Genomic DNA, 25,005 nt, shown 5'->3' on the forward strand with positions numbered 1-25,005 from the left:
GTGACATCAGAGGCCAAGTCCTTTAAAATGTGTCACCTTTTGCCCTGCATAGTGGCTCCAAGTGCATTAACATTATCCAGCGGGAGAAGAGAGGCAGATGAATTTTAATCTCATTCTAAACTGACCATAATGCTTCCCCCAGTATGGTCATGCTGTTTGCACAGTAATGGAGATTCACGGGGAAAATGACGATCAGAGTCAAGCTGTTGTCGTTCTGGCTTCCTTAGATTTGGTTGGTTTCTGACCTCATTTATGTGATGATACCTTTGGAGTTGCTCAGCGTATTATGTCAATCTGACTGGGTGGCTGTGCTAATCAACATTCAAGGGAGCTGTGCTAACAAGAGCTTGCAGGAGACAAATCCCTTGGTGTCTCTTCCTCTGTATTTCAGTAATATAGCTGGACGAAATCTCATGGGTTTCCCTGGAAGCGAGGTGAATTTTGCACTGGGTAAAGACTAAAGCCTAAGGCTCTAACTCTGAAATGCCCTCTACATAGGCAGTTGTACTTGCGGAAGTGACTGTCCTGAAAAAAATAAGGGCTCATTTCAGAGTGTTTATTTTCATATTTGGGCTGACAGAAATATCCTTTAGACTGAATCCTTCACAGATGCGATGTGGACCTTTTCTCTTCCTGTGAACACTGACTAAAGCCTGAATCTTCCTTATTTTGCCAGGTTCTAGTCTGGTTTACCTGACCTCAGAGTCGCACTAACTTCAGATATTATTTACTCAGCACAGGAGAAAACCAACAAATGCTTTTGCCACAACAGAGGTGTAAAGAAACTCTAATTAAAGCTTCGACCTTATTTTTGGGTGCCTCTGCTTTTCAATAACTTGGGTATGTACAAATCTGATCTCAGGTCTTCATATGGTTTCTAATATACCACTTAAAAACAAAACCCCCAAAACTTCCAAGAAACAAATTCAGTAGATTAAACTCCTGTCAGCTAATTAGAGCAGCCGAAAATAAGTCAAACTGGAAAAATGCCATATGTTCAGATTTGGAATATAATATAACAATTTTATGTTCTGTGAGGGAAGAAAATGGAGCATCATTGAAAAATCTCCTCTTTCTGCCCTCTCCCCTAGAAGAGCTAGAACCTGTTAGAAGTTATCTACCAAGAGCTTGCATTTCATTTCAAAAAGAGAGAAATACTTAGACAACTGAATTCATATTTTCCTTGATGTAATCGCCTAGTTACAAACATGAACAGGAAATTTCTCATTTTATGTGAATATGATGGTTTGTGAGTGGAAGCCTGACTCCATAGTTGTCAATGGGAACTGAAGGACATTGAGAAACCGAGGATTTCATTCTCTCCTGAGAACCAAGCCTAATATTTGTCATTGGGTTTCAGATCATTTCCTGGCCTCTCTCAAGAATCATTTATGTTGAGAGTTTAATAAAGAAATTGAGCTTCTTATGGTCAATGGATTTGACAGAGATTTAAGGGTGGGAAGTCTGCAGCTTGTTTGGCTTCCATTAGGTGGATATGTCTGATTTGCATTAGCTAACTGATAATGTTCTTTCTTTCCTCGTACCTTCTAGTCTCATAATTTGTCTTGTCTCAGAGGTTTTCTGCATGGAATCATTTGATGCCAGAAGTAGCCTGTTGTAGTACTAGCATATATAGTGATAGCATGTATAGTGATAATCTTTTCTAGCAAAATCCCTTCCATGGGATTGCAACGTACCATTGATGAAAATGCACCTCTAACCATCTCTACCTTTTATTTCTTTTCACAACTTGTTCAAAACACTTCACATCCGCTGCCTCAAGCTTGTATCCTTTGCACCTGTAGGCTCCTTTTGATCTCTGTTGACTGGATTTTAAAAACTGTTTTCTTTGTGTGATTTTTGTAAGTCATTCTTACATTTTCTCATTGTTATATGTTATTCTTTGGCACTGTTTGCCTTATGCATATGAATGATTATTCTAACTCTGTACAAGGCCAATTCCTGTTCACAAAGGTGCCTGTCATATGGGCTGCTGAGAGAAAGGAGAGGTTGGAAAGGGTACAGTTGTGGCAGTTTTGGTGTCATCCCACTAAGAACTCTAAAGGCACAAGCCCAAAGTGTTAGAGTTGTGCATATTCTTAGAAGTGAAACCAGAAACCAGACAAAACTTCTGATTTTCAGTTTTTGTCCCTTACCCAAACCTCTGCTTGGGTTTACCAAAAATACTTTGAATCTGAGCAAATTAGGGTTTTGGGAGGAAAGGGGACATAACTTCACATTGTGCTCTGATGAAAGTTTGAGATTTATTCAAATTTCAGCCTCCAAACTAAATCTAGGATCTTGAGTTGAAAAAAATCTGATATTGAATCTTTGAAGTCAATGTCTCTCTTGCATGCATCTAATAATAAAAATTACAAGCATATAAGTGTGCATACAAGCATATGAGTGATTACTCATTTAGACAGCCTGTCTTCATACCCCAAAGTGATTTACAAAGTATATTAGGTACTGCTATATTTATTTACAGGTAGGGAAGTCAAGGAAGCAGTGAGTCATCTACCAAAGTTCGTACAAATTTCAATGGCAGGAACTGGCCTTGTGGTTGTCTCGTCTAATTCTGTATCTGTCGGACTGTGCTTTAGCAATCAGCTCTGTTTGGATCTACACTTTTTAACTGAGAGTATTAGTCATTTTGATGCCTCTCAAGGTGCACAGATACCGTGGTAAAAAATACAATATGAAATGCTATCAGTCTGCCTTGACTGGCTCTTTCCCTCACGCACATCACATCAGAAGCCGTTTATAATCAGAGAAAAAGTTAGATGAAGTGATATGGTGTAGACCTAGGCCTTCCTTCAGATATATGTTTACAGGTCTGTCAGACCTCAGTGGAAATTGCACATGGCTATCTGCAAGTGGAAAATTTTAAACAGGGTGTTGGTACAATGAGAGATTGATATCACTATTTTAAATAACATTTTATTTTAGAGCTCCAGACTACTTTGCATCAAAGATCCTACATGATCTTTGTAAAATATTTGGGAAATCATCATCAGAAGACTGACACTTTCTGACCATTAATTACATCAACACAATGCTAGAAAAATAATTTCATCTTATGCACAAATTGATTAAGTGCAAAATGGGAGTTAGGTGTCTAATTGCTTATGAAGAAGAAGGCCTCAGGTTTTCTAAGAAACACAAAAGAGAAAGAAAAGCTGTAAACCAGCAGAGTAATTTCTCATTTACAACAGTGCTGTAGAGTTCAGGGCACAGTCGCAATACTTAGCACTGAGAGAAACACTCTTTGTACTAACTTTTCTCTATCCATATCTTTTCCTTTTTTAGAAAAAGATGAGAAGAGAACAAACATCTCACAAGGAGAAGTAAGTAAAATATATTTTTAAATGCATTTATTGTTAAAAACCCTTTGAAACTTACTCATTCATCTCAGATTATGTTTTTATTTACATTGTCACACCATCTTCAGTAAACAGCCTTTCTGGGACCATCATTTTCAAGTCACACTTGTGCACAGACTGGGTTCTTTTTCGCAGAATTCTGGTCAGCTCTCCAGTGCCCCCTTTACAGCGGAGTCTGAAGCTCAGGGGCGGGCTGAAAGCTTCCTTTTTGCCACATCAAATCATAGTATCCTGAGAGGTCACCTCGTCCAACATTATTCCAGCTTTGCTCTACTGCTTACCGTTGCTCTACAAAACCATCGCAGGCTCTTCTCTTTTCCTTTTGTTTGCCCAGCACACAGCAGACGTCAGATTGATACTGTTTGCAGAATAGTTAAAAGTTAGCTTCTCCAGTCTCTTTTTCTAATCTCTCTCTGCCTAGCGCCTACATTGCCCTGACCACCTTCTACTTCACTGATTGCTTAGAGAAGCAGGCAGAGCTTTAAATAGCAGTAGGTAGTATTGATTGTTTCAAATTTGGATTCAAATACAGACAAAAAAAGATTTACTGGGGTCAGGATCAATAACCTGTCACACACTGTTTATAAATAGCTTTCTCTTTCCAGAGAAGACAATCTTGTGTTTATAAATGTTATCATTCCATCCGTTATGGTAGGATAAGGCAATAGGATTACATTTTTGTGAAAGTGTTTTTCTTAAGAGCCATCTCATATGTTTCTTGAAGAAAGAGATCTGATTAAAATTCACTGACAAAAGTACTCAGGGGAAAAAGTATGAGGCACTTCTAGCAAATATTTGGGGAAAGATGACATCATTATGACCAAATACAATTAGAAATTGATTGGATGGGAAAAATTAAAGCTTGCCTATGCACAGCTTTTTGAACCTTTTTCTGGGGAATGTGGTATGATGTTTATAACATTAAAAACTAGCCATGTCAAAAGCTCAGCATGAGATCTTATGCAGTTTCATTATCCTTTTTATATGAAGATATTCCATATTTGTATAGATATCAATTTAACTGCTTTCATTCTGGGAAAGTTGTGCTGCTTTAGCACTGGAATATATTCTAGTCAGCTTTTTGCTAACTGTATACTTGTATAATTATACTACTATTATACTGTAAGCAATTATTTTGCTATTATTTTAGAATATTTCATCTTTTGTTGTGTAGATGTTGATTTTGAGGTCATAAGAAATTGAACCGTCCGAGGGTATCATTTAAATCAGGCCCAGTGAAAGGCTGAGTGATTGGTTGCTGAAATTGTTATTTTAGGAGTAGTATAATACATTAGAAAAAGGAGGGAAAGGGTTTTTCAATTTATTTATGTAAAAATTTTTGTATTAAGAATTTCAGTATTGCCTTACTTATATAGAGAGTAATTCATTACACCATATTTACTTGGAATAGCAATTAAAATAAATCCTGCTATCTTTTAATATATGTAAATATTTATTTTCCTTATGAGAATGTTACCTAGAGTGTTAAAAGCATAGGCTATCTTAGTTTTGCTCTTAGCAATATTTTTCAGAGTGAAGGGTAGTCTTCTGTAGTGTTGGGCCTATTTTGCCTGGGAGGTATAAAACTTGTCCATTAAACATACAGTTTTTCTGTCTAATCTCAGCTTTTCCTGTATAGATGGAAGCCCAGGAACTAGCATCTGATTTATATAGCACCATTTTCCTAAAAACTTCTCAGATTGGTGTGTGCACCACTGAATTTTGAGCAAATGCAAAGCACTAAAGTGCACTCTAAGCCCGTCAGTCAAAACTGTTTGCATGCAGTAGAGGTCAAAGTGTGTTTTAAGACTAGCCCGACTGCAGATGCAAGGGTGTGCCGTTTATTCTGTAAAGCACCCAAGGTGGTCTCAAGTGTGAGACATGCGTTTGCAATGGTAGCACGTCTTCGTAGTGTATTTTTTCAAGTAACAAGAGGGAAAGACCTCTTCAGGGCAGCCTGCTCAGAGAAACACCCCTGCTGGACCCCTGCAGCGTGTCGGGGCCACGGCTGCTACTCAGGGGTCTGCTGCCGGCTGGGCTGGGTTAGCGGCAGCTGAAAGGGAAACGATCCGAGCGCTGTGCGCGGTGCAGCGCTGCGAGAGCAGGTGTGCGACAAGGCTCCTCACCGCTATAAATATCAACAGCAGCCTCTCGCTGCCTCTCACTCTCTGTATTTCTTTAACTCCGCAGTCACAGAGCGCCTCCCCGAAGCAGAGGAAGCAGAGCGTCTACACGCCGCCTCCCATCAAAGGTACAGTCCACGCGCTGCCCGGGCTCCGCCAGCGCCCAGCACCCAGCACGCGCCGGGGCAGCACAGCAGCGCGCTGCCTCGCAGGCAGCACCGCCGCGGCGTCGAGGGCAGCTCCCTCTCTTTGCCTTGATAACCTCACGACTTTTCCTCCTTCAGGGACAGATCTTACAGCAGTGGCATAAAAAAAAAAAAAAAGCTTCTTTTTTTGCAAGTTCTCGGTGCCTTTATCAGCTTGAAGTAACTTAACTTTATATCGGCCTTTGAGGAGAACTCCCTGAACGGATGTCTTAGCGGTGTTTGCCCCCTACTTCTTATTTAAGCCACTCCTGTATGTTCTGCCTCACCCTCCAAGCAGCTGCAAGGAGGAGGGTGGCCAAAACTGTGGGCTGAGTCTCTGATCGTAGGAAGCATAAAGCCTTTTTTGTGAAGACAAGAGGAAATGAGAAATCTCAGTAAATCTGTGGAGGGCTTAAGCGCTTTTCGGAATGAGCCTAAAAGCAGCAGGAGTATTAGCTGTGACTGGGATGGCTGCTTTTAGACCTCGTTGCTTAAACGACTCTGCACAGTTTGGTTTGATCACATTTGCAATTAAGCGAGATCTGTACTGATTTGCTGCACTTCAGACTGACGCTTGCTGTCAGTACGGGATCATCTTCAGACTGCAGACCAAAGTCTGTCCTGCCAGATGTCTCCTGATAGATAGTGAATACCCTTACTGCCCATTCCTTCTGGTAAACATGATTTATTACCTGGCAAAAAAGCAGAATATCTGATTTGTAGCATGAAACACCCACACTATCGTTAGGTACCATAATAACCAGTTCTATATATCTCATCCTGTGGCTCCAGTTCTCTAATGCTCATCTTAGCAATGCTTAAAACATCACTCAGGTGCCTCAGAAGATTTTCTATCTGCATCAAAATGGGCTAAAGCTGACTTACTAGTTATTAGAAATAATCTCATTATAGTCAATTATAATAATTTGCAAAAGGAAAAAGCTTTGCATGGGTAGCAGTAATATCTACTGGTCTCACTAATGTGTTATTTTGCTGTGTAAGTATAAAATAAGTACTACGTAAGTGAAGAGCTCTGTTAAAGTGGGGCTGTATTTTTGCTCTCAAGGGCCAAAGCCAGCTCAGTGTTGACATTAATATCTTGTTGAAGCCTGAGGAAGTAACTGGGATAGTTCATTTCTACATCAACTTAATTCCCAGTGAGTGGACTTTCTAGTAGGAAAGTATGTGATTCAAGATAGCACATGACTAATGTGAAATACCCTGTAAACAGAACAAAGCTTACACAAAATACCCCTCCTGTTTCCCTTAACACCCTACACTGTATAGTACTCCCAGATACAGTGGTGGGAACCTGGAAGTTCATAACCCTTCCTGTAAACAGGCTGGATTGCTCCAAATTTACCATACTGTGACTGTCAAAAATACTATCTTACCTTTTAAAAAATAACCTGGAATAGAAAATTTGCCGTTCCTTGGTCTTTGCTGTTATGAAAACATGAAAGTTATTTTGCTTAGACTAAGAGACTAAGAAGTAAACATGTAGCAATCAGAAATAGCCAGTGCTGTGAAAGCATTGCTGTAAAATGCAAAATTTTGTAAAAGTCCTGTAATGATTTAAATAATTGAAGTTTTCTAGCTGTTGCAGATAGCAATATTTAGCAATATTTTCAGAATAACAGGAATTGTAATTACAAAATATTCCCAGAGCTTTGCACATGGTAATTTCCTGCAGGCTCAGCTTCTCCTTCGGTAGGCTCAGAAAATGGTCTTCAATACACAGTAAGGAATGAGATTTTGGATGCTGAACCTCCTCTCTTCCATGTCCTCTATGACTGCTCCATAACCTCTGGGGCTGTTATTAATGGATGATGGGGTAGAATGTATCCGTCATCTTACATTCAAAGATGAGATAATAAATCTCAATTCCTGTCCCCAAGACTTCAAACAGAACTCCTGGTGGGAAAGAGCAACAAACATTTCCATTCATTATGTTGCTTTGGCATTTCAGTAGCTTTCAATTGCTGTTAAATCTGAGTTTCCAGCTATAACCCCAGCTCACACGAGTGCAGAGCCGGGGAGCCCAGAGCAGCAGCCGAGCATGGGGCACTGGAGGAAAGAGAAGGTGTCGCTGAGCATCAGCTCTGCTTCCCGGCACCAACCGCGAGGTCTTCAGGAGAAACCGTGGGGGACGTTCATGCTGCACGCCCTGTGACTTAAAATCTCAAAGTAGTTCTTGAGATTATTTTTTCTTTTAATTGAAAATGTTTTTGCTGCAAGTTCCTTGAAAGGATTACCAAATTGTATGAGAGGAAAAGATTGCCGGTTTCATGAACTCAATAGGCATTTAGGTTCAGCAAGACAGAGAGAGAAAGCAAGAGTGAATTAAGCTGCATTTTATGATTGCAAACAAAATAAGAAATTGTTGACTTGGTTAAAAGGAGGGAAAGCTAAATCAGACAACAGTGATGATCACTTGGTAATACAGTATCAGGACTATAATACGTGTTACATGAAATATGTAAATACATGAAAATATATGAAACAAATTAAAATGCAGGAGTGCTGAAGTTCTACATGTCAGTGTAAATACATGGAGATCAGCTTCTTAGTAAAATGTGGGCATATTTTCCCCTTCTGCCACAGCAGTCACTAAATTGAAAGACAGGGTTATTACTTGTCTCCCATTGCTCCCAAATGTTCAGGTCCATCCTTGCAATGGTTGTACTGTCTCGAGCAGGGTCTGTAGGTTGCTGCACCTGCCAGATGTGTTTGCAGAGCCAGTGTCCTGCAGTGGTGCAGCAGGCAGGTTCCTCTCTCTGTATTTGTGGTGCTTTGCTCCTGCGTTTATTTTCCTAAAAGAAAATGCATAGCATCCCTGCAGAAGGAGCAAATAGCTGACTCATCTCAGCGCATTGTTCTTTTTACTGGAATACAGCAAGCTGGAAAAATCAATGTGAGAGCTATTGATTTAAGTGGTAATCTGCAGAGCAAATCAGACAGCAAACCAGATAACAGTGCAGCACAGTGTTCTCGTTAGTATTATATTACCATGCCTAATGGATGTCAAAGAGGTTTTCTTTGTTTTTTGTTTTTTTTAATTTTTCTTTTGCTAAACCTGCTGCACTAATGTTTGCCAGCTCCATGCTGTTACTGTAGTATGCAAAGCTGTAAAATTCAGAGTCTGAACACTGCATTAAATTAATCCATAATTTTTTCAGTATTTTATGGTTAACCTCTTGTCACATTGTTTTTCAGTATTTCAGTGCCTCTTAACTCTGGATAGTAATTATAACTAAAGTACTGAAAGTTAGGAAGGCTGAGATTGCTTTCTGTATTTCAGGTCCACTCAAATGTAATAGACTAAACTTTCAACTGATGTAAGCCAATATATCCTTTTGCCTTTAATACACTTACACTGGTTTACATCAATGAAAAGTTTATCTCATGTGCTTGACAATCTATTAATTTTTCTTTTGTTCTATGAATTCATCGGCTTTATCACCCTTGATTGTTTCCCTTCCTTTTTCCCTTACTCTTGGGCTTTTCTGTCTGAATTTCAAATTCTTGTCCTTCTCTAACTTCTTATGCCTTTATGCGCTAAGCAGGAATCCCCATCATCTTCTCCTTTCATTTTAAGCTCTCCTTCTTCATGTGCAGAGGTTTGTTTGTTCTTTCCTAGGAAGAATACCATAAGAACAACCAGAGGAAGGTTTCTCAATTAGACGGGTCACCAGTTTTACCTAGTGCAATCTTTTTCAGTCAGTTCTCATTGCTTGAGGCCTCTCTCTCCCACCTGCTTCTATACCTGTAGGGAAAAATCAAGAGGAATCCTTTGGTCCTACTCCAGTGTATCAAAGTAGAAGTGCAGGTGTTTTAGCAAGAATGTCCGTCGTTGTTATTCTGGTCTGTGGGTTAAAAGAGAGGCTGCCCTTCGAAGCCTCGCTGGATTCTTGCCCTTTCCCCCATTGCACTCTTCAGAGCAGTGTGAAACGGGGCGATCACCCTCCCGTGCGGAGAGGGCCGAGCGGAAGGACTGCCGACTGCCAAGGCTGCGAGCGGATTGCGCTTACCCAGGTAACGGTGCTTCCTTAGCATCTCTAAAAGAGCACTTTTTGAATCTTAGAGCTACAACTGCAACTTCCCATCCCCAAGCCACACTTTGCATCAAAACAGGCTTCCTTTTACCTAGGCAATCAGGCTTTTTTGGTATAGCAACTCATCCTTGAAAGGAAGCACAGACTAAAGTAACAGGAAGCAGGGTTTACAAAGACAAACACGAGACAGCGCCTGAGTTGTTCACAAACCTGTGTTTCTCCCTGGAGCTCACAAGTCTCCACATTATCTACCAGCTATTGCTATTAATACTAGCAGCTATTTAAATCCCCCCAAGGTCTCCCACTCCGAAGGAAGTGCGCGTTCCAGAGGGCTTCAGGGATTTCATTAACAGCGAGTCCCCTGGTGCGGGTGTGCTGGAGGTCAGGGGAATGGGAAACCTTCGCTCCTCCTGGTTCCTCATGCAAAAGGCCGTTGAGATCAGCATAATGATTCCTGCTAATTTCAGTGGGCTTTAAAGAAAGCTCATGTAGCTTTCTGTGTTCGCTGAACCACCTTTGCAATTAGCTGTCATCAAATAATAATTAAAGTTTTTCCCTGCAGAGGTGAAAGGTGCATTTGATTCTGTTTTTCCCTCTCAGATTCAAAGTAATAAAAGTTCTGATAGTCACACTGAGGCCTTTTGGGAGAATATGTCCTTTAAATTCCCCTCTTAATATATTTTTCTTTGCATAGAAACAATGACTTTTTTTTAGCTAGGCCCTAGCTACAACATTTGAAATGGGATTAAATCTGAGTTGTTATAAATTTAAGGGACATGCAAAGACATTATTTTGGTTTGCCTCATTAAAACAAACAGGACTCACTGGCTGTTCCCATAGTGTTCATACCCAGGGATTTGATACATGCATAATTCTAGTATTTACAATGATGGTTGATATTAAATGAGCTCTTTCTAGCTTCTGTCATGAATTTCAGATGCTGGGCTTGTTTAGTGCCTGCTTGTTCTTCTCTCCAAAGGAAACAACATGCAGAATAAATGATTAAAATCATGATGTCCCTCCTGAAATATGTAATTTATTAGAAGCAATTAGTACAGTATGTGGCCCTGATCCAAATTTGTAACCCCTTAGGCCAGCTTGATGATGTCTGATGCATCTCATTACTTTGTGACTGAAGGTTAACAAGGAACACAGATAGAGTCTGGAGACATACAGGATTGTTGTCAGTGTGGTAAGTGCTGCATTCAGACCCCACGAGAAGCCTCATGGAACAAAAGTCTCAGGCTGGACTCACTTTGAGCGGCAGAGGAATGAAGTTTGTAGGTCTTAAGCAGTGACTGCAGAAACTAGCATCATCTTATGTGCTGCCTTCTTACACTAGCAAACTCTCGGTGAACAGCTTCTAGCATTGGCTAAATATATCAGGATAATAGCAAGAAACATCGTATTATACTACAAAGAAAAACATTATGTCTTTTTGTGTAATTATGCTTCATATACTGATTTAAATTTAGTTTTGTGTAGCAGAGGAAAGAGGAGGTGAGGAAGCCAAAGACTCACTGGCCATAATATAGCCTATCCTATATGGTTTCCTGAACGTCAAGCCTCGGTTTGTTATTGTTCGCAGACTGGGCTGGTGCTCTTCATATACATTTCTAAGGAGGGTGAGTCACTTTGGCCTGGGGTATTGCATTTTCCCCATCTCTGCAATGATGACAGAATACCTACCACTCTTATTAACATGACTGTGCTGCGCACGAGCCATGGAGCTTGAACAGGAGCAGGAGATGGTTTTTAGTTATCCCCTCAGCCCTGCACATGCATTCCAGATCTTTTGCTTTGCCAGTGGACTAAAGGGCTGAGATAATTGCTGGGCAGATGCTACGACTGCTCCACAAAAGCATGCACAGTCCCGTAGCTACAGTTGTCCCCAGCGACAGGGACTCGTCCTCCTCTAATTCCTCAGCAGAACGGGGGTCATGGCAAAGCTCTCTTCTGTAGCATATATTTTCTTTAGCTTGTTGATACCCATTCTTCTGTGCATTTTTAGATAGAAGGTCCACCTCAATACACTGCTGCTTGGATAACAGAGGATGGCAAAGCTCTGCCCCGTTATTCCTGTGCCTTACTCTGTTTTGCTCGTTTGTTTTGACGTGGCTCAGCACCATCAATGCCTTTGGTTTCACAGGTAGAAATTCCACTGCTGCCAGGACTTCCCGAAGCACTAAGAAAGGAAAATTCATGTTGCAGTATTTATCATTACATTTTTTTCTTTTGCCTAGCCAAGTCACCAAAGAACAGTGCAGCTTTGCTTTCAAAACCAGTTCTTCTTTTCATTTGTACGCTGTTCTCACCTACAACTTAGCCAGAATACACCTCAATGCAACCACACCACTTAATACAGTATGGAGTTGAGCAAATTTCCTGGCTATGTTGCACCTGATGTATTGGAACGAGTTATAGGGCTTTTATTCATGAATTTCCTATATATACTGTTGTAAGAAGAGACAGAATATGCCTGTATATTATTCTTTTTCAAGATGCTACCTTCCAGTACTTGTTCTCTTTTTCTGACTCTCTCTACCCTCCTCTCTCCTTTCTCAGACTTGTATGGGAGTATGATGGCAGTAGATACAATTAAAAAAATAATTTGAGTTAAATTAATTAGTGACTCACTGACTTGGTGAATGGGATACGTTAGATTGCTGCCATCTCGAGTTCAATTGGCTGCCACCATTCTGCTACTGCCCCAAAAGCTGGCAGACACTGCTGTAGTCTGTATTTAATTTCTTACTGTTGGCAGCCTTGAATACATTTCATTTCACACAGCTGGCGGCTTCTGCTTCAAAATGGCTCTGGCCTTGGCTGCAGTAAATACCACATTACCTTTAGAGAGACCGAGGTGTTCAGTGGAGATTAAGCTTGACATCTGCTGTACAACAAAACTGGGATGTTTGTGTTATAACTTGTCATCTGCCACTATTACCTGGCATGTGAAAGAGAAAAGATTGCACAGAGCGTTAATGTCAGTCCCTGACTTTCCGTGTGTGGTTTAAGGGCCTGATTCAATGCAGACTGAAGGCTAGAGGAATATTTCCACTGACTTCATTCAGTTCAGCATAAAATCCACATATCTGATGGTTCTTTTTATTTTTCAAGCAATGTTTGCTAAATTGGCCTCTTTTAAGGGTATAACTTTACTTTTACGATAGAAGGAGAATCTTACAATGTTTCTCTGTGAAACAACATTTATGACTTGAGAGTAATATTGTTGAGGATTGTAATACTTAATATAAAGCAATATAAACATCATAGTATTATTAATTGCCGCTAAGTAGTAACAGACAACATTAAAAAGTCAACCTCTTCAGAGATAACAACATAAAATATTATAGAAAGAGAGTGTGGGAGACTTTGTACTTATTTTAAAATACAAAGTAGAAAACTCAGGAAGGGCAACATGTGTTGTTCTGGTTACTTTATGTCATAAGATATATTTATAGTGAAATTCCAAAGATTTTGGCAGTGTTGTGCTCTGAATGGAAATAGCTTTTGAAGAAAAGATAATATTTCTGTATAAGAAGATGTAACATTCTTGTGAAGCCAGTCATTTGGCAGGGTATTAAATTTTATTTCCTGGCTTCAGCCGTATGTTCTGGGTTGAATGTTAACAGCCAAGTCACATGACAAATACTGACTCCAGTGAGTCCTATTGTAATAAATAATTGCCCCTTTGTTCTTCCCAAGCATTTAAAATTCTGAATTTGTTCCCAAGCCAGAAACACATAGGCCTAGACTAGAGGGTCTGCACAGGGTCTGCAGGATTTACATGCTCCCATTAACTCTCCTGTGTGGTGTTGGACTTCTCGTTGGCTCCTCCAAAGCTGGAGAGAAGGTGCAATAAGGAAACCTTAGGTATACAGGTATAAGTACAAGACAAATACAGAGGTACAGATACAGAGGTACCTCTCTAAGTAGGATTATCCATAGCATGAGAGCTCACATTTCGTTTAGTTTACCGCTAAATGAAAATCCTTCCCTATGTTGTTTCTAACTGCATATTGCCACAGTTCCTCCATGTCTGTTAATGGCTCCTCTGTAAGTAGTTAGATTTCATTTATAAAAATATCCACCCATAAAAGTAAAGCTGTCAAAAGACAGCATGAAAAATTGCAGGAATGCCCAGTGACATTGAACTTTGTATAGTATGAATGATATTGCCGTGCTTTGAGCACAAGCCTGCAGTGACTGATATCGCAGAATCATCCTCTGACCTTTCAGTTAGGACTTTATCAACTATTCTTTTACTTGTGAATGTGTATAAGAAGGTGCAGGCTTGCAGGCCTGTCAACAGAGCTCCCACCACCCGCATTCACTCCTGCTGGGGTCAGGGCTGGGAGTTTTGAACAATGCAGTGATTTTGTGGGAGGCTTTAAGAAGCGTTTTTCATTATTTAGCCACAAGAGCATGGCAGGAAGGCACAATGGTAGGTTTCCCCTGCAGACCAGGAGCCACCCGTGCAGGATCCTAGAGAGTGTCTCCTGCCCACAGGCTGTCCCAGGGATAGCAGTTTAAGATCATTTATTTTGCTTTCCATCATCTGGTTTCACTCTGACCTGAGTAAATATCCAAGTGGTATGTTGGCTTTGTGATATCTCTGTCTCTGTACAATGTGGTCCTCGTTTCTTGAGTTAGACCAAAATCAGGCTAGGAGGAAGCTTGCTTCTGATTCTTGGGGACCGTGTGTGTTGGGTTTCCTGTGGTGGGGGTGTCACCTGGTTTTCTGACTTGAGTTTTGTTCCTTTTGAAGTGGATGACTGTTAGTCTGAATTTATTGAAGAGCAAAAATTTTCTAAAGATGTCCATGTGGCTCTCCTCCCCTTCCTAATTTCTCCCTTCCTTCACCCCTTGGGATGTGACATTGCCCAGTTTAGCAGGAACACAGAGTTCCCAAAACCATCCACCAGAACCTTGGCACTGAGACAAGTACACGAGCAGACCGAAGATTTCAACCACATCCTTTTAGGACCAGAGCTAGGACTGAAAACTTGCATGCAATTATGCATGTGAATGTGACCAGAAAAACAGGAAATACTGCAGCGAGCGTATGGATCTGAAAAGCGATTCATTCTTCTGTGTGGTGCATGGGCCAGAAGGAAGTTGTTTAAAAAACCCTAATCTAGTTTAGCTGCTAATTTTTCTTGAATCAGTTAAAGCATTTTTCAGTTTTTTCAGCTCTCATCCAACCCATGAACCAATGTTATTCCATGTGGCTTTTATAACCAGTGAAGACCATCAGCAGGCTCTGAGTAATCAACAGAATAATTTCTTTAGGAAGGAATTGTGACATCTAATGACCAATCAGAAACAGAAAAAAAACCCTAAAATATTTGCTATATGTTATCTCAGCCTAAAATGCACCTTTACTGTGTGTTGTGCACACAGCAAGAAGTATATGTGAACGTGTGCTTGGTGGACACAGAGACATGGTGCAGGTTTGCAGGATGCAACCGTGCCTTCCCGAGTGACAGGGATAGAAAAACTCCAGACTTGCCTCTTTAATCTGGAGCACAGCTAGTAAGGTGTACGAAGCCCATGCGCTTCTTGCTCAGCTTCAGCTGGAACAGTGTCCAGTTTGAGATGTTACACTCAAGAGGATGAAGGCGGTCGAGGGGAGATGAGCTGGAGGCAAAGAAAATGCTTTAGCCCTAGAAAACACCACTATCAGAGAGGGCCTGACTTAATGGGGTTCTGCAGAGGTTGAGCAGTTGAGTGTGTCCCAGAAAAACACATTACCCAAAAGACTAGTCTTCCTGTCCAAAGCCAGGTAACATTTTTTGCTTTCTACGATGAGGAGAAATCATGTAAATTCAGCATTCTTTTCAGTCTCCTCTCAATCACTAGTAAAGCTGAATAGTTTTAAAAAAAAGTCAATGGGATTTTTGTCATTAAAGCTCCCCCTGGTGACATTTAGGTGTATTTTTCTTACTACTATTTCTAGTGAATTACGACATGCTTTTTTCTGAAGAAGCATGCTGAAAATTTTTGGAAATACATAAGAAGAGAGAGAAGGGAAGGATGGGAAGAACATTGAAGTATGTCTGCCTTTCATAATTTCCAACTAAAATCTATCAGATTATTATCAAATTTCAGCTTCAGGATTTCCCCAAATCCTGCAGCAGTTAGAGCCTGACTTTTTCTTCAAGCTCATTCTTGGCAAGATGAAAAGCAAGAATAGTGTTAAAACCCATTACAGGTGTTGCTATCTGATGTGAACATGTCTAAACCTTGAGAAATTTGTCTACTTTTTCTGTACTTTGTCTATATTTTCTAACAGTGAAATTGAGTAAACTGATATTCTTTGTCCTAGATTCCTGTTTGCTCTTTCCAGAAAAAAATTGAGAGCAATACTTGTTTTCAGCCTTTGACTATTATTATGAGTGCCAAATCGTGTGCTTCCAGGCTGTAATTACATTCTGGTTGTGCTGAATGTTGGCTCTAGGGTATTTTGATGCCTTAGGCAAACCGGGAGATGTAGGTCTCTCACAAGCTCAAGTCACTCACACAATAAAGAGCCGCTAAAGATTTTGCCCCTAATGTTTTGCTGCCCATGGCAACTGCAAAGTGAGACCAGTTTTATCTACTGTAATGCAAATAGTTTGTGGTGACTGCATTTTATGTTGAATAACTGATTTTTTAATATTTTTTAAATTTGACAGCAATCCAGAAAAACTTGAATATAAGAATTTGGTAGGTTTTCAGTTGTCAGTAAGTTTAATGACTCAAACTGGAAAAAAGTTCCCAAATGAAAACATTATTGAAGAAGTCAGAATAAACCTTTCAGTCTTATCATGGTCTACTTCCTCCTCTCCCAAAAGATCCGTACAGAGACATTGACCCAGATGTGTTCTGCAGCCGGTGCTAGGAGTTTGCTTTGGCTGAATTTGCATATGTACAGAAAAAGAAGCACCCTCGGTTGTGTGTAAACACTGTGTACTAAATCGTTTCTCACGTCTTTCAGAGGTGGAAAAGCCCACCAATATTATTGTTCCAGATGCCATAAATCACTATGTTTTGCTTTGTTTTCCTTGATTCAAACATATTTTTATACTCTTATTCTGTCCTTGAAAATTGTTTCTTTCAGCAAAGTGTTTCTATTCCCTGTTGCGGTTAAAGTCACCATGTTCATTAGCGCTCTTTGAACAGTTTCAGACAGAACTGTTTTCCACCAGCTGTTTCTGATTCAGCAATATGCAGGAAAGGGTCATTTCATTTTCCAGGATGCCGAGGGTGGGAGCCTGCCTTCTTTCTTGACAGCTTAATAGCAAGCGTAAGTTACCACATTTTAGGCCTTGCTAGGGGTTAATACAGGTATCTCCTTGGTTCCTATCCTGCGAGCTACAGCCAGGCCTACGGCCGGTGTGAGTTACCCCCTCACAAGCCACTTTTTAAGAGTTAAATGCTTCTGCCTGTGTGGGGTTGGGCTTTGGAGTGGGAGCCGTTTAGTGCGCTTTTTTGGCTGTAGCCTATGGGACTTTGGTTGCTCAGGGTCAGCATGTGTTTAGACGTTGAAGGGATGAAGTCTTTGGAGAAGCCTGTGACGAACACTGGGAACAGTATTGATAATTAGGGAAATCTATCCACCATCTATCCACTATGCCACGTCTGTGGGGTTACTTTCCAGATGAGAGACACAATGCAATGTTTAAATATAGTTACATCTTAAGAAACACTAATGATAGGCAAAGTTTCTTTCGTTATGCTTCTCTGTGCTAGAAAATAAGGAGCCGATGGGCACAAATTGAAGTACAGAAAGTTCAACTTAAACTTAAGAACTTTTTTTACTCCACAGGTGGTCAGACACTGGAACAGGTTGCCCTGAGAGGTGGTGGGATCTCCCTTCTGGAGATATCCAAGCCCCAACAGGACACGGTTCTGGGCAACCTGCTGTAGTTGACCCTGCTTTGAGAGGGGTTTGGACCAGGCAGTTTCCAAAGGTCCCTTCCACCCTCCGTGATTCTGTGATTCAATAACTATTTTATTTACCCGTAAGCATTCCGCCTTTCAGAATAAAGGATGGCATTTGATTCTGTGGTAGTGCATTCCCTCCTTCTGTAACAGCACCCTCTAAATGTCAATTTGCCTGGTGATACTGTGTTTTACAGGGGTAATATCTCAAAATCCAGAATTAGGACTAGTGAAGGCTGCAAGCCCCAGATTAGCTCCTAACGGGAGAAAAACTCTCTCTAGCACCAAGGAATGTTAATAAAACCAGAAGAGGGACTGGCTCTGATCTTGTAGAGATATTGCAGTGCTGCCAGGTAGGTAAGCAGACCTGACTCGTAACTCAGTTCATTGGATTTGCTTTCATTAACATAAAATGCCAACTACAGAGGGAAGAGGGGAAGTATTCAAGCCGTGTTCAGCTTTAGTCTTCTGAAATGGATCCCAGCTGTTTCAGATGATCTCTGCAGCTCACACACAATGACGCGGTGCAAACTGAAAAGGCTCATTCTTCCTGACAAATTCCTGCTCAGATATAAGAACTACAGCTACAGCACCTGTAATGTAAAGAAAATGGTAATTGCCTACTATGCATATACCACCCACAAAGCAACTGTGGTGGGGACAATTTAATGTAAATGCTGACCTATCAATCACTTGTTTAATCATCGCAATGTTTTTGTAGTTTTGAAGGTGTTTATAAAATACGTAAGAGAAAAGAAGAGCTCCTTCCAACATTTATGAAATTACTGATGTCAAGTTATGCTGGTGCCAAAATCCTATCTATCTCCTGTGTCATCACAAGAAGGATCACAATGATGATTACAATTATAACTCAGTAGGGAATTCATCTGCAAATTAACAGAGAAGCTTATAGACTTCTGACAGAAACCAAACAGACTGGATTAATTAAAAGTGAAAGCCGCACAGGACATGGAAGTATGGAAGAGAAACATAACGTTAGATTTTTGGCCAACCAGCAAATATTTTGGTCCTATCTTTGTTTTAAAAAGTACAACTCACTGGAATGCTTTTTAACTGCTTTCTGAAAATCCAAGGCTCCATAGAGTGAGTGTTCAGCAAAAGATTTAGACCTGCTGCTAATAAATCTTGTGATGTATCTGACCCAGACCATTGAAAGAAATAATGCCCACAAAAGCAATAGCAAAAATAGAAACCAGGGATCCAGGATAAAAACCAAACCGAATCCTTAGGGTACCATGCCAGGTCTTGGAGTGAAACAGTAGAAGCTGTGAAACAGTAAAAGCTGTTCAGTCGCTACATGCAGAACTTCATCTGCTCCATCATTTAGTCAGTCTCCTGCCTCTGTGCATTAGTGTCTCCTCTTCTCTGTCAAAGAGTCTCTTCCCTCAGGATGTGGCAGTAATTTTATTTCTCATCTGTTTAGGTTTTACAACCTCAGAAAAATCCCCGTGTCCGCCAAAATATAGAAAAGTAGAGCCACAGTCAGATAAGGCAATGACTTATCCCAGTATCTGAGACACTGCCAGTTCCACACGACACCTTTAGCTGCAGATTTTCCAGAAGAGTATACTGCTTCAGTCATCCCCATCAGAAATCGATCTCTGATGGCCACTGTTTCTGAAACCCTAGTGTAAATTGTTGTTCAAATGGAAACGTGGCCTTTATCTGGAAAAATAAATGAACACAGACGAGCATGGGACATTTTCTGACTTTATTTACATTACTAGAATCCAATTTAATCTGAAGTTTAAACATATGGCACAAGAAATCTATACTACAAATCCTGAGCTGATAATACCACAGTGTAGTTTTTAATATCGTGACAACCATAATTACCAGCTGCCTGTAGTTTTCAGCCCAACATCCAGACAGCTGAGACACCCAGAGTTCAGGTTCTCTAATACTGCATTTTCCCTGAGAATTAATTGCTTAAGTAAATTCCTTTAGAAAGCTTACTCATTCTGCTTTGCAGCCAGGTTTGTGCAGCCTCAAGAGCAGTTTCTAGGAAGGATGCATCTCTAGTCTTCATTAGAAAAGACAAAGACATGAATACCTGTAAGCGTAAGAGACGTGGCCAGGACAGCATAGCAGAGATTTCCTGTTAAGGACTTGTGAAGGAAAATGAAAATAGAGAATGTTCTTGGTTGCCACTATTCCCAGGACGTATCAGAGGAAATTAATTTGGTATAAGACTGGGTGTCCTTTTTCACATGTATTGCCATTTAACACGAACAAATAGGGAGCAGAACTGCCTTTTTATCATCAGCAAAAGGAATAATACCTGTGAATAAAAAGCACTTGTTCCTAGACAAACAAAGAGGACCACTTTTGTAAATGATCATTGATCTTAAGGCTAGGAAAGGACTGATATTTTTACATAATTGAATCTCTGGCATAAAGCACACACTTTAACCTAATTTTAACCTAATTCCTATACTTGATCCATAATTTGTTTTGAACTATGCCACATAGTTAGGTATGCAAAAATTAAGACTTCTCATGAAAGTAAAGATTTAATTAATTATTTTATCCTGCTCCCTTCTTTGATTTCTGCAGGTAGGACTATAAAAACATTGATTAATTATGTACATAGCAAACTATATAACTAAGCTATGTCTTGTCCCTGCCTCTAAATGGACTTATGTGCTGCTATTGAAATACTGAGCATAGTTTCAAATTGTCTTGAGCATCAGCCTTTCCAAGCATTGATAGATGTGATCTTATAAACCGTTCTTCCTGCTTTTTTCCCCAACAGCTTGTCTAAAGGTGGTCAAACTACAGACAGTCTCAAACTCAAAACAGCCTATAGTAGCATGTGGTGACTTACCAGAATGACTGAAATTGCTTGAGAAAATACATGGTGTTTTAATTTCAAGAAGCCACACTCAGAAAGTGCTTCTTGTAAGCTTTTAAGGACAGTGAGTTCTAATACATATTTTGGTAGAGTAGCCCAGTTGTTGGCCTCTGTTATTACAGAGCAGCTGATCCAGGTTTGAATATGTGGTGCTTTATTTGATGGAATTACTTTAATTCTTTGACTTAAGGGAATGATTCTGCCAATACTGTCTTTTAAATATATTGTTAGATATTGTTATATATAATATTGTTAGACAGAAGGTCAAATTGTTGTGAAAAAACTTTTCACAAACTTTTCACAAAACTTTTTTTTAAACTGTTGTTAAAAGCGAGTTTTTAGCAATTCCAGAAGATAAACACACCATCCAGTAAAAGTTCGCTCCCAGATATCTAGCTTCTGAGGAGCGATTCTGACTATCTAATAAGCTTACCAGGACTCTACAGAGCACGGCACCTTTGAAAATCTGCCTGCAGTGGCTTCATTTAAGCACACTTCACTTCTAAGCCTATCTCTGAATTATGAAAAATTGAGATGAAAATTGTGAGATGAAAACTTTAATTCTCTTGTAGTTGCAGACTCAAGCCTTCCCAGCCACACCAGCACACCAGAAAGGTGTAAAAAAAAGAGGCTTGTAGTTCTGTCAGCCTTCATTACAAATATCCAAGTCGTCTTTGCACGCTTTTCACTTGAAGTTGCTGTTGAGGTATTTGTTTGAGGTACTGTGGAGCCATCTTCCACAAAATCAGCTGCCAAATGTTTTCTTGCTTTCCAAAGGACAAATCAGAGTTGAGCTGAGACTGTCACAAGCTGGAACTTCCACTTAGCTGACTGCAAGGCCTTCTGCTTTTTATTAGAAGTTTTAAGACTGGCTGCCTTCGTCAATCTAAGGGCTAGTAAGGGAATTAGGGAATCAGCAAAATGAGATGTTTACATATGAGCAGAAGTTGCCTAGAGCAGTGAAAGCCTTACTGTTTACTCTTCGGGACGCTGCTAAGTGAGAGATGCATTCTCTTCAGTCACCAGCTAGACTGACCTCTGTCTCCAGTCCCTCTCTGTGCAATCTGCGGAGGATTAACAAAAGCATTTTTGTGTTGACGTGGATCCTTCATGCTGCTCATATGGAGCTACTGCTGATTTAAGCAACTTTTGAATGTAAGGAGGGAAAAACAGAATGGAAAATGCTGTGTGAGAGAATAAAATGGAAAGCAGCCAAACCTTTGTAACACGAATTTTGCTGCTCTCATACAGTCTTCATTATGATAGTCATAACACTGGGTCTTTTGACTGTGGAGAAAGTAGCATGAGGCCTAAAATTTGTCGTTTGAAAGGCCTACTGTGAGGACTGAGTATTGTATATCTGGAGCTAAGAGAACACTTAGCTAAGAGAAGACAACCATTAAGCATTTAGAAAATCAGTCAGTCTTTGTTGCTTGGTATCTGTATGATCATTCAGCATTTAGAAAATTAGTCAATCATTATTGCTTGGTGCGTGAATGATCATTCACAACCATTTATGAGGTCATGGTGACCTGCTGGACATGCTGATGAGCTAATCTACTCCAGCTGTGACCTATATAAGCATGTCAGATTTGCCAATACTTCAGTTCTTCTGTTTTGATTTAGTTATCAGCACTTTTGAAAGAGAAGCATGCTACAGAAAATTGTGTGATTGAGTAATATTTTGGTCTTGTGGTCATATGAGACACATGAGAGCTTTTTCTGCTCCTCAGCCTGAGCTTTGATATAAAATAACGAAGCATACAATTTTGCTGATTTATAGCTCACTAAAACATCAACATAGTTTTAACTGCCACACTGGTGCTTCAAATTCTTTTTATGTTAAACTTCTAGGACATAAAATGTGTGCTGGTCTTTGAAGAATCAATTAACTCTGAAGGACTGAGTGATACCCTGGCTTTGCATTTCCTTGGATAAACTAAACAGGAGTTTGAGAATACCTGTGTGCAAATTTTATGTGTTCATCTCATGTTTATCTCATACTTCTAACTTCAAATCCCAATGCAACATTAATTTATAGTATTTTACATAGAATCATTGTAAGTGAACAGTTGCTAGTTGAAATTTTTTTTCATTATAACTGCAAATTAAGATAATTTCCAAAGCCTGATCCTTCTTCTTTGAAATCTGTAAGAGAAAGTCTCACTGACTTCTGGAATAGGGGATCAAGCCCTGTGAAATGCTAAGCGATGTAAATAACCTGGCTGTGTTCATACTGTCTCATTGATTCACAGGGGTAGGGACACACTTTTGCATGTTGGTTATAAAGCTTAAAGAAATTAGTTTTACTTTGCCATGAAAACCTGGTAAACGGAAGTTAACAGGCACATGTGTGGTTTAGAGATAATTCTATAGAGCAGTGTTTTTCAGTCTTCCTAGATGAAGAACAGCTTAACTTTTTGGAAAACTGCTAAACACTGTATTGAGCAAACTGTTCACATTTGCCCATGTATATAAAGCAAAAATTTCCATGTCCATCTACTTTTATTTCTTCTTCCCTTCCCTCCCTCCCATTTTATCTGTGTGCTCTCTTGCATGCATGGCAATTGTGAAGGCCTGGGTTTGTTTGTTTTTTTGCTGTCATCTCACAGACTACTTTCTAATGTGCTTGGGACCACCAGTGGCTCACAGACCACCCTCGGAGAGCGGCTGTCGCGGGACACACACGAAGGGGTGAGGGTGCCCGGGCTGCCATCTGCGCGAGCCAAGACACCCTGTGCTTCAGCCCACCACCAGGAGCAGCTGGGGCTCCGGTGCTGCGTCGGCTTAAAGAAGGGCTAGTCCCCAGGCGCAGGTGGCCTGGTTGGCATGATTTATGAGCAGGAGCATCACCAGCTGAAAAAATTGCTTCCAGGTTGATAGACTGAAGCCATTCTTGTAGGTGGGAATGAAGAAACAAAAGGGAAGGTACCGCAAACACCTTTTCTGTTTGTATACAAATACCCAGCCATAGCCTAGCTCTTACTTCAACTCAGTAATCCCCCACTGATCATTATATGCCATAATTCTTGTCATATTTTATTTGCGTTAATGTAGCACTCAGAAACCCACCCCAGGGATTAGGACTATGCGCTAGGCAGTGTTGAAACATTTAAGAGAAATCAGTCGTTGCACCAGGAAGCTTACAGCTGGGGGGGAACAGCAAAAACCAAGTCCAGAAACAGATATGGACTAGTAGGAAGGAAGGCAACAGTCCTCTGTCTCCGCACGCTGGCAACCTAACTGTTCTCAAGTTGTTTTTTTGAATCCCCTAACGCAGAGTTTTGAGGAGAATTTTGAAGCGACTATGGATGCATTCAGTACAGTGTGGGAGAAAGGAAGAAAACGCTCATTTAAAAGCCCAGCGAAGGGAGCACTGAAACTGTGTCGTGTCCTCATTTGGGGTGAGAGCAGGTGGTGATGATAATATGGACAGAGATCTAATCTGCCTTGAAAGCAAAAATAAACACCGTTAGTCTGAAATGTTTAGGAGGGAAGCAATGGAAAGAGTTCAACAGAAAAAGAGACTTGTTCAGTGGTGACCTAGGAAGTGGTCAAGGAAACGATTTGGATGATCAGAGCTACAGGATTCTGAATGCAGGGACAGGACAGCATTCATAATGTCCAGAGACAAAGATACCAGAGTAATGAAGGCCCAGAATAAGGAGAGCCTGCATGACTATTTTTGCTGGATCAGTGATAAAGACCATGTTGGAGGCATTAAGTAAGAAAAATGTGCAAGATTTAGATGAAAATTGAACATGACAATCTGGAGAAGAGTGAAAATCAGAAATATGTAGGCCTGAATGACAGAAAGCATGATGGTATTATCCATAGTAAATGAATAAAGCATTTCAGAAAGGAGGAGAGATCAAGGACTTGAATTTGACCATTTTAAGATAATGGCTAAGGTCTCTGCAAACTGCTTTCAAGGATAAACTACAATTTTAATTTGGATAGAAGGAACTGTTTCTTTGAAAGACTTTTTATAAAGGTCCTTATTATTTCTGTATTTGAGGAGAATGTTATGGAAGATAAGCAGGACCGTTAGAATGGAAGAGAGCTTCCACTCCCCGTCATTCCCCAGCAAGCGAGGAGAGAGACAGAGAGGGGTACAGTGGAAAAAGGGTTAGAGCAATGGCAGAAGAACTGGGACAAAGAAGTATCAAAGGCAAAGGCAAAGATGAAGAAAGAGATAGATAGTGCATTAGGCACTTTGGTCAGAATGCTTTCAGTTTGAATCCAAGGGAAACCTGACCAAAGGAAGTGTAGGATGTAGTCAGAAGAAAAAAAAAGCCAGGTGGTGATAGCGAGCATCACCTTCAGTGAACATCACTTTCAGTGAGCCAGAAAGTAGAAGGAGGGAGAGAGCTGGGCAGCAGCTGGGGAGACAAGTAGGGTTAAGGATAGGGTTTATGTTTTAAGGGTATAGTAATACATGCTCATGTACTGAAT

The 25,005-nt window shown here is 40.4% G+C and overlaps 1 protein-coding gene across 1 annotated transcript in view; it reads left to right on the top strand.

The window, feature by feature from the left end:
• The window catches only part of PPP1R1C (protein phosphatase 1 regulatory inhibitor subunit 1C), a 51,807-nt gene that overhangs the window by 20,802 nt on the left and 6,000 nt on the right, over window positions 1-25,005 (top strand). The window contains exons 3-4 of the mRNA XM_026110215.2: window positions 3,310-3,347; window positions 5,574-5,634. Of these exons, the coding sequence (XP_025966000.1) occupies window positions 3,310-3,347; window positions 5,574-5,634 (99 nt within the window). The remainder of the gene's footprint in view (window positions 1-3,309; window positions 3,348-5,573; window positions 5,635-25,005) is intronic.

The sequence above is a fragment of the Dromaius novaehollandiae genome, chromosome 7 (genome assembly GCF_036370855.1).
Source record: "Dromaius novaehollandiae isolate bDroNov1 chromosome 7, bDroNov1.hap1, whole genome shotgun sequence".
Classification (NCBI taxonomy): Eukaryota; Metazoa; Chordata; class Aves; order Casuariiformes; family Dromaiidae; genus Dromaius; species Dromaius novaehollandiae.